Source organism: Grammomys surdaster, unplaced genomic scaffold (assembly GCF_004785775.1).
Source record: "Grammomys surdaster isolate TR1022 unplaced genomic scaffold, NIH_TR_1.0 270, whole genome shotgun sequence".
Taxonomy (NCBI): Eukaryota; Metazoa; Chordata; class Mammalia; order Rodentia; family Muridae; genus Grammomys; species Grammomys surdaster.
Genome location: NW_021604711.1, coordinates 3,624,952 through 3,635,522, shown reverse-complemented (window position 1 = coordinate 3,635,522; position 10,571 = coordinate 3,624,952). Strand labels below are relative to the sequence as shown.

The 10,571-nt window shown below is 43.7% G+C and overlaps 2 protein-coding genes across 2 annotated transcripts; both read left to right on the top strand.

Moving 5' to 3' along the window:
- Positions 1-156: 156 nt before the first annotated feature.
- On the top strand, positions 157-1,154 carry LOC114628666 (olfactory receptor 2T33-like). The gene has a single exon (XM_028776599.1). It carries the CDS (start codon positions 190-192, stop codon positions 1,117-1,119), a length of 930 nt encoding a protein of 309 aa, XP_028632432.1. The 5' UTR covers positions 157-189; the 3' UTR covers positions 1,120-1,154.
- A 7,019-nt stretch (positions 1,155-8,173) lies between these two features.
- Positions 8,174-9,290, top strand: LOC114628651 (olfactory receptor 2T8-like). Its single transcript, XM_028776576.1, has one exon. It carries the CDS (start codon positions 8,264-8,266, stop codon positions 9,254-9,256), a length of 993 nt encoding a protein of 330 aa, XP_028632409.1. The 5' UTR covers positions 8,174-8,263; the 3' UTR covers positions 9,257-9,290.
- Positions 9,291-10,571: the final 1,281 nt, after the last annotated feature.

Here is a 10,571-nt window from a genome sequence, read left to right as displayed (position 1 = left end):
GGAAGGAAGGAAGGAAGGAAGGAAGGAAGGAAGGAAGGAAGGAAGGAAGGAAGGGAGGGAAAAGGAAAGAAGAGAAGAGGAGAGGAGAGGAAAGGAGAGGAGAGGAGAGAAAAGAGAAGAAAAGAAAAGGAAAGGAAAGAAAAAAGAAAAAGGCAAGCATCCTTCTGTCTTTCAGGTTTGGTCAGACCTATGAAGACTCTCAGTAACAGCACAGAGGTGGACTTCATTCTTCTCGGGCTCTTCAGCCACACAAAGACCCACTTGTTCCTGCTTTCTGTTGTGTTAGTAATCTTCACCACCTCCCTGATGGGCAACACCCTCATGATCCTTCTCATCTACAGGGACCCCATCCTCCACACGCCCATGTACTTCCTTCTCAGCCAGCTCTCCCTCATGGACATGATGCTAGTCTCCACCATCGTCCCCAAGATGGCAGCCAACTATTTGATGAGCACGGGATCCATCTCCCCTGCAGGCTGTGGCTCCCAGATCTTCCTATTGCTCACCTTGGCAGGGGGCGAGTGCTTCCTCCTGGCAGCCATGTCCTATGACCGCTACATAGCCATATGTTATCCCCTGCGCTACCATGTCCTTATGAGCCCCAAGCTGTGTGCATACCTGACAGTGGGGTCCTGGCTCCTGGGAGCTTCCGATGGGCTGATGCAGGCAGGCACCATCCTGAGTTTCCCCTTCTGCCACTCTCGGACAATCAATCACTTCTTCTGTGAGGCGCCTTCTCTGGTGCGCCTCGCCTGTGCTGACACCAAAGTCTTTGAGTTCTTCATGTATATCTGCTGCATCCTGATGCTCGTAATCCCACTGTCCCTCGTCCTGGCTTCCTACTCACTCATCTTGGCCGCGGTGCTCCGCATGAGATCCTCTGCTGCTCGGAAGAAAGCCTTCACCACATGCTCCTCGCACCTGGCTGTGGTGGGGTTGTTCTACGGGGCCATCATCTTCATCTACATAAGACCCAAGTCCCACCAGCCAGGCAAGAGCGACAAAGTGGTGTCTGCCTTCTACACCATCTTCACGCCGGTCCTGAACCCTCTCATATACAGTGTGAGAAACAAGGAAGTCAAGGGGGCCTTGAGGAAGTGGCTGCAGAAGACAGTGTGATAAACGAGCAGAGAGAAGTTCCACAAAACCAGCTCCACTCAAGTTAGACCCGCCTCACTGACAGACTCAGGTTCTCTCTTCCATGGAACATTCTTTGTGTTGTATTAACTTCTTCGAGGCTCCTTTCTCATTTTCTATTCTAATTGTTACAAAGCCTTTGGAAAATCAATCTGGCCTACTAGTCTCCCCGAGTTTAACCATTATGCTACTTTTTAAATAGGGTCTTAGAGATGAGAGCCAGTGTCACAGGCCTGGTTTTTTAGATTTTAATCATGTAACTCAGTTTTTGTTGTAGGATGGACAATGTCAAGAGTAAGAGGAATAAATGGATAATAGTTTTATAAACATAGGGCTGAATTTATTGTTATTATGAAATACCCTATAAATGAAGTGGATAATCAATAAGACTTGTTAAACATAAAATATAATTGCATGAACCATATGTCAAAAATGTTTCAAAAGGAATAATCTAAGACAATTTAGAATTTAGAAAAATCTTTCAGAGATGAGCAGAAATTATTACTTAAAATAGCTATATTTTATCACTTTAAATAACAAAACAAATACCACTGCCTAAAAATAACTCATGCCTAATAACATTTCCAAATTTCCATTTAAGAATGTTTAAAGATGATATCTTTAAGACATGATTAGGCTAAGTGCTCCACTCTTATGGAGGGTGGGGCAGGCATTCATGCCATTATAAAAATATGAGTTAGCTCAACATGATGACAAACACCTGTGATCTCAGCACTTGAGAAGCTGATGCAGGAGAATTGCAGCCTGGATTAACTAAGATCTTGCCTCAAAAAATAAAATGAAATAATAGTGAGACTGACTCTTTTTCCATATAAAACAAACAAAAAACCCAAATTTAAAAAAAAAAGCAACCATCCAAAACCAACTCACCTCAGATAGAATAACAGATAATTTATTCTAGAATATGAGTGACCATGGCCTTTTCAGATTTATATTATCCCAAATTCCATGTTCCAACATGGTGCCAGCCTCAGGAGGTTTTTTATAATAGAATAAGGAAAATACAGAGATCAAGACAGTCTTCCAACACATTTGGGGGAAGCAGCAAGTAGGCCGGCTCTACAGAGGCCGACCAGTCTCAGGTACAGACTTGAGTGCTTTCTCACAGGATTCTTGGCCCTTTGGCTGTTAGAAGCTAGTGCTCTGAATATCCCAAAGGATCTGCTTGGCAGTCACTAATGGATCGGGTCACATTCAGGTGAAGACTAACGACTGCTGAAAGTAATTTGGTCCTGGACTTGCAATATTCCAATCCCTCCCAAATCACTGAAGCACCAGTCAACAGTCTCGAAAGCTCAGGCCATTCCAAGAATTTTTGTTGCCAGCCCCCTCTTGCCATTTCTCGTCCTTCCTCCTTCTGTCATATGATAGAGAAGCGGGCCCGACAGGTCTAGGACCCTTGAGTTTGACTTCCCAATTACAGAACACTGACCAATGCCTTTCCTTATTTGGTACACTGGACATGGTATTCTCCTATGACCTTACAGAATGGAGGACGACACCAAGAACAAGTGGATTCATGGACACAACAGAGTCTAAGGATAGGAAGGAAAGCAGGAAGCCCAGGCCCCTTCCAGAGGCAAACATCACAGTCCATCACCTTGTTGCTTGCTCTAAGTCAATTTTCAGCCTCAGTGCTTGCCATATGACAGACAGACAGACAGACAAATGTCCTTGAGGGTGGGTCCACAAAGGAGGCTACACAATTCGTACATTATTTTGCTGTGTACCAGTTTCCTACCAAAGGACTTCATTCAACAAAACAAAGGCACACTGGGCAAGCCACATCCTTGGATCTCATGAGAACTATTAGCAGCAGAGTGTGAACTGACCCGGGGCTACTCTGTCTAAAGATAGACCTAACCATTTTTATATTCCCTTCCTGTCTCCAAAGTGGAAAACCTTTCTCTCCTGCACCTTTAACATATGAATACTGAATTCAGAGCTTGCCATGTGTAAGACCATGCACTTAGTGTGTGAACACCAAACACATTCCAATCTTTCTCTAGTGATGATGCTCCCAGGAACCCCTCTATTTTGGTGGACTACTGACATTTGTTAACTGTCTTCTGCGTGCACCAATAAATCACATACCTCCGTGTCCTATGGAAGGGCTTGTGAGCAGTATCTGGGTTTCTGTAGTGGGTGCTGAATATCACCCCTACCCCCACACCCCAACTTTAGTATTTGAAGTCCTGCTCCAGAGCTGCCCAGCATGTTGGAATCTCGCAGTGCTTAGTTGAATCTCTCTCAGATATTTTTTTCTTGGGAAAACCTGCTAAAATCAGGGTCACAGTCCTTCCCTGGGAGCGAACCACAGCCAGCGTCCACACAGTGACCCTGAGGAGGAAGAGCGTGGCCACAAACTCTCAGGAGCTTGGAGGCTTTAGCCTGGGGTATCACTCTTCATTCTCCACCCTTTGCTCAGTTCTGCCTAACTCTGCATTAGGCGGTGATCCTAAGAGGTCTTCCAGTCAACTTCCTAGATGTTCATCCCTGCCTGTGTATTCTCCAGGGATCCCAGGAGAGCCCTCTGAGTGAGGAGCACAGCAGCAGAGTATGTATCCCTCCTGTGTTCAAGATGGGTGCCCTGGCCTCTTGGCTGTTCCTTTTGAAAGATACAGTCCATCTTCAGGATGGGTGGTCTTGCTACTCTCTCTTAGTGGGCTTTAAGGATATAAATCCACTGTATGTAAGTGCCTACAGTCCCAACAATTGGGAGCTGGAGGTAGAAGGATCAGGAGTTCAAGTCTAACCTGTGCTACTAAGCTAGTTTGAGGGAACCCTGAGCTACATAACACTCAGTTAAATATAAATAAGTAAATAAATAATAATGTTAAAATGTATACTTTCCTTTAAATAAAATTAAATGTGGATTGCAGTTTACCAAATTATTTTACATTTTTTAATCAGGTTCATTTCCCTCACACATGATCCATTATTAAAATTTTTGTTTTGTTTTGTTTCCAGTTATCTGTCTCCAGTTGTAGAATTTGGGGTTTCTATATGGCAGTAGATAACTAAGAAATTGCAAGGCATGGATCCAAGTGCCCAGGATTCCCAGGAACAGAAGCACTCAAAGCAGATGGGCAAACATCGTGAAATGCATTCATGATACATTCAACTTGCAAATACAGACTGGAGATGCTGTCACTGCTGTCATCATCATCTTCATCACCATCATCATCTTCATCACCATCATCATCACCATCCTCACCATCATCTTCTTCATCATCATCACCATCACCATCCTCTGAAGACACAAACATGCAAATACAAAACCAAAACAAAGCAATTTCTTGCAGATCCACACAAACACATGCATATGACCATCCAACCTTAATTGTCTCAAATTGAGCCCATGAAAAAAAAACTCACAAAAAATAAAACAAAACAAACTCTACAGCTAACTCCCTCCACAGGCTTTGTAATATTTCAGTGGCTGTTTGACAATTATGCTGGTCTCAATGGCAGACACTTCAACCTTCCTGTCTGCTGATGTTTGTGCAGGAAATGCCAGAATCACATGACACCAGAATCCTGTGACTTCATGGTTCATACACTTGAAATCCCATTCCGCTTCCAAGGACATTTATCCACATTTTTTTTCTCTTGAGTGATTTTCTGTCACTCCCATGATTCACAGCATTATGAGATGTGTAGAAAGTTCGCAGTCTCCTGGGAATTTTAAAAAGTTTCTCAGTACAGTAAACACTTCTGGCAACCAAACTGTCACCCTGGGAGCTCTTGGGTATTGATAGGACAGTGTCTGCAGCCCAGGCTGGCAGTGGGCCCATCCTTATGACACTTCAGCCCAGGCACTGATACAAGGCAGGTGGAGGAACAGGGTAGAACAGACTTTCTTTAGGTGGGGATATCCAGATGCATCACTGAGGATACAGACCCAGGCTGCAGGGCAACACTTTTGACTCTTGTAAGTAGGTCGGGCCAACCTCTTCATAGCTGATTATTTGTTTGTGAAATTTAACTCTAGAAAATACAATTCCAAATCCCAGAACTCGGGGGTAGGAGGAGGCCAGGGGAAGGAGCCCTTGGCTACTATCTAATGCCACCACTCCGTACATTTTTACAAAGGAAGATTCCCCTTTTATACATCTTGGCACCTGATGAATTAAAATGTGTGCAAGTGGGTGCTGGCATTTGGTGAATTCTTTTTTAAAAGACCCCATAAATTTGTCAATATAAAGTTTTCTCTGTTATTACCTAATTTTTCACATGCAGGTCGATTTTCATTTCAGTATCCAGGAGTTTGGACTTTAAAAATGTACATATTAACAATTAATTTGGAGAAATGTAGAAAGGAAATTATGTACCCTGACTTGTTTGTGGTTCCTCAAGGGGCCTTTGTCAGAAAAAAAGGCAGGCATCTATCTCTGCCCATGACTCCAAATGCAAAAAAGTGGAGTGCAGTTGTAAGTAAAGACACCACAGTGCTCACAGCATTCTAAGAGAGAATGTGGAACGCAGGAAGGAGAGCTCTAACTCCCTGGACACAGAGCACAGAGAGTAGAAGGAAGCCATTGGTTCACGGGTGAAACATTTCCCTGTTCCCCACACTAGTCAGACTGGAGGTCTCAGTAATGCGTTTAACACCTTACCCAAATGAGCTAGTGCTTCAGGACTAATTTCTACCATGATTCATTTCCATGATCAGATTTTTTAGAAACTTATCCCAATAGCCTACTCTGTAGAGGTTTATAAACTTCAACTAGTAGTAACCTGTCTCATTTGTATATAGATATAGGTAATAATTTTAATAATAGCAAGTTGACCATACAATGAGAGTCATAATGAATGACCACTTTTAATCATTTATTTCATATTTAAAATGCATGTACAGTCACCTGTCTGCACTAAAAAGGTGAACAGATTTTGAAATTAAATGTAAGTAGAAATTTCACAATATATATTTTCTAAGACGGGGCGTGTAAATCAGTGGCCGATGGTGTGCCAAGCATGTGTGCAGCCCTGTATTCAGTCCCAAGCATTGTATAAACAGAACAAAACAGGAAAACGTGTTGGCTTTTTTAACAGAGAAGTGGAGCCGTGGTAGAACCAACTCTCTGAGAACACATGGCCTCTCTTGCATGTTCTAGACAAATATTCATAGTTGTTGTTTTGTGTGGTATCTTATTCCTTTGTCAAAACACAAACTCCAACATTTGCTGTCAAACATCTCAACAAAGGGAGGGTGGTTGCACTGGCCACCAACAGGTAAAGTCACAGACACTGGTCCTAAGTGATTCCAGAGCCCGTCCAAGCTTCCAGTGTCACATACGACTGAGGAAGAGAGAATGGTGCCTGTCAGGAGCTTCGGTGGTTTGGGGACAATGGGAAGTTTTGCTGAGTGAGGCTGACTTCTCATTTGGAGGCATTAAGAGAGTTTAGAAGACAAATCCTTGTGGAGAAGGTGTCTGTGGACACCACAGTGACTATGTACACAAAACAGTTTTGTGGATGCAGAAAGTAGTTAAAGAAAATTGCTACATGCTCTCCAGTGAGTAAACAACACAACCTTAACATTCATTTCTCCTATCGTCAATAATGAGAGGTTGGAACCATGGGAAAAAAAGAAGAGCGGGGGAGGGGGGAAATCTAGACCTTCAGCATGTGATGTACTGAGCGCTGTGGTCGTGGTTCGATATCCTTTCTAGAGTGAAAAGTATATGATAAAGCTTGGAAAGTGGACAACCCATGCAGTGAGCAGAGGGAGGATGCTTTCAAAGTAACTTTCAATATGCAAAATTGATTTCCAAATATTTAACTTTCAAACACACAACTGAAATGCTCAGGGACTCCGCCTGGGACTGACTGTGTCATGATGAAATCATTTCAACCATAGGAGTGATTTGACCTAAGGAGAGACACAGGGAGTACCCCAGAGGTCAGACTGCCTCTAGACTTTTGAACTAGACAACATCCTTGAGAATGAATTAGTATCCACATCTTTGTAGCTGTGGACGTTTTGATTCAATAAACTCAAACACCCAGGGCACCAGCAATTCTAAGACTAAAATGAAAGTAACAATGTAAAGTCTCAGAAGCAGGAATCATTTTTTTTTTCTCTGCAGCTGGGCAAAAAATAAGGTCTCTGAGTTACTCACTAAATAGTGAGATTTCGTGATTGTAAAGAGGGAGGGGCTGTCTGATATGGAAACAAAACTTTGGAACAGTTCATTAAAGTGTGTGTTTAGCATTACAGCTTCACACTGTAAAAACACACAAGAGGGGTATTGTTTTTTGAAGTGTCAGCTTCTGTAAACAGAACCTAGGGAGCTCCCACCCAGGGTGAGTTTAGCCTCTTGTTCACAGATTCTGTCTTTTCTGTTTCTAGATCTAAGAGCAAATATCCTTTTGTTTGGCAAGACCTTTGTTATTCAGTGTTAGAGGGAATTATGTGAACTGGGTGTTTTCATGAACCTTTGACAGGACCAAGAATGTGGTTTAGGTAGAGTTTTAGCAGGCCATGCACAAAGCCCTGTGTCCAGTCCCCAGCATAACATAAACCAGACATGGTAACCCGTGCCTGAGATCTCAGCACTCAGGAGGAAGAGCCAGAAGTCCCTAGGTCACTCTCTACTATATAGGAAGTTTGAGGCCTGCCTAGGATACAGGCGACCTTGTCTCAAAAAAAAATTTTTTTTGATATATTATAAATGTGTCACCTACTTTAACAAATCCCTAAGTTGCATTAACAGATATTTACTTAATTTAATTAAGCACCTAAGATTTGATCATGCAAAATATATTGTAAAAGAAAATATAAATGACAAATTGTTCTCAACCATTTATGTAGATATCAGGTAACGAAAAGTCACGAGTCACTTGCAACTTAGAGAGAACTTGGATTTGTTATACCAGTTCACTCACTGTTCTGGTGAGATGTTTGTCAGGGAAACCTTGGAAATGGGGGGGGGGGGGAATCTATGTTAGCTTTGTGACCATGAAACATTTTGCAAACATGGATGAAGGATTTGAAGTGGGTTTCTCACAGGCAACCTTCTGGGCATGCGTACTTCACACAGCGTCACAGGTGACAGAACGCCCTCTGCCTCTTCTTTCAGTGTCGCTCTGGCTGTAAACCATGGAAAAGGGGAACACCACAGCGGGCTTCATTCTCCTAGGACTCTTTAACCACACCAGAGCCCACCTGTTCCTCTTCGTGCTGGTTCTGACTGTGGCCTTCAACTCTGTGGTAGGCAACGCCCTCCTGCTTCTCCTGATTCACCAGGACCGCCGGCTCCACACACCCATGTACTTTCTCCTGAGCCAACTCTCCCTCATGGACATGATGCTGGTCTCCACCATAGTGCCCCAAATGGCAACTGGTTATTTAATTGGCAAGAAGTTCATCTCTGCCGCTGGCTGTGGCTTCCAGATCTTCTTCTTCCTAACAATGGGAGGGGGCGAGTGCTTCCTCTTAGCAGCTATGTCCTATGACCGCTATGTGGCTATATGCCACCCACTGCGCTATCCGGTTCTCATGAGCTGGCAGTTATGTCTGAGACTAACCTTGGGGTCTTGGTTCCTGGGAGCAGCTGATGGAGCCATGCAGGCTGCTGCCGCGCTGAGCTTCCAGTTTTGCAGGCATAATGAAATAGATCACTTCTTCTGTGAGGCCCCTGTGTTACTGCGCTTGGCTTGCGGAAACACATCAGCATTTGAGTTTGCTATGTACATTTGCTGTGTGTTGATGCTTCTGGTCCCCTTCTCCCTCATCCTGACGTCCTACGGTCTCATCTTGGCTGCTGTCCTCCGAATGCGGTCCACAGAAGCCCGCAAGAAGGCTTTTGCCACCTGCTCCTCACACTTGGTGGTAGTGGGCCTCTTTTACGGAGCTGCTACTTTCAGTTACATGAGGCCTGCATCTTCCAGGTCAGCCAAGCACGATAAGGTGGTGTCAGCGTTCTATACTATCGTCACCCCCATGCTGAACCCCCTCATCTACAGTCTTCGAAACAGTGAGGTCAAGGGCAGCCTGAGGAAGTGTGTGGCCAGCTGTACTGCCCTAACTAGTAAGGGTGCCTTGGTTGACTTGAACCTCGGTGGTGGTACAAAGGGGAAAGGTATACAGTAGGCCTTCAACACAGAGACTATGTCTCAGAATGCCCAGTGGATTCCTGAAGCCACTGAGAATTCCAAACTCTTATTAAGTTTCTTTTCCACCTCAACACAACACCTCATCCTGTGGCTAGAACTTGGGGAGCAGGAGGAGCCTCAGCAAAAGTAGCATAATGTTTCTTTGTCCTTCCTCTGGGTTTCATGGATGTGTTTATTCTTACTGTGGGAATTAGCAAAACCCAGCAGAATATTTCCCCCTTAGTAATAGTGGAAAGCTTCTATAGTTTAACTTAGTATGTACTTTACAACTTGTCTTTAACATAGAAATTCCAGCATCATGAGTTTTGCACTTTGGGGGCATTACTGAATGAAATTAAGATCATTAGAACTGAGGTAGTTCCTATGTGACAGACGGATGAGTAGCATATACTGGATAGATACACGGCCCAGAGGCAGGTACCAGGACTATAAGAAATCTCAACCTGCTACTCAGAAGGCAGCACTGTAAGGGGCTGAGTTGACGATTTCTGGAATTTTTTTTCAGTTGTCAATTGTCTGCAGGTGAGCATGGAAACCAAAGCCACAAATGAGGGATGTGTGTGCACCTGTGCCCGTGCCTCGGTTATTGTCTGCTTTACTCTGAGGTTCTGGTTAAACTACATGCTGGCAGCTGATTGAAAAGACACTGCTCACTTCAAAATGAAGTCTCAAAAAAAAACTGAAAAAATATCACAAATTCTCGGTGAAAAGTTCTCACACCTCGCCACACAAGAATGTTTATACCAACTGCAAGGAACAGTCCAACCTGGAGGACTAACCACCACTTTGTTTCACGCTGGAGTGACTGAAGCCCAGCTTTCAAGCTGGAGGGTTCTCACAACAAGCCTTATCTTCCAGCCAGTTCTACAGACCTCTCTCCCCTTACATTTATTACCAAAAGATGCAAATTTCAAAACTGTACAGAGCTCCTTTGAGCCCATTTCTAATAAAAATCTGCCCATGGATTCAAACACCAGACAATTCCATTCCCATCCTACCCTGTCCCATTGCTGGACACCAATGGCACTCATTTTTAGGAGTCTGTGTGTGGGTTTGATACCTTTGTGAAGATTCTCTGTATTTTTACACACTCCAGTAGCTCTTCTGTTTAATTAATAATATGCTAGTATTTCAAAAACTACCATTTGTTCCCTACTTTGTGATGGCCCTGTGGATGATCTTCGACTTCTTGTGAATTACATGCTTTCCCTCCGCTTGATGGATGATGATGAACCTTCTATCAGATTGCTTTCCAGTTCCTACACACAGTTCACACTGGGTACAGTTGCTTT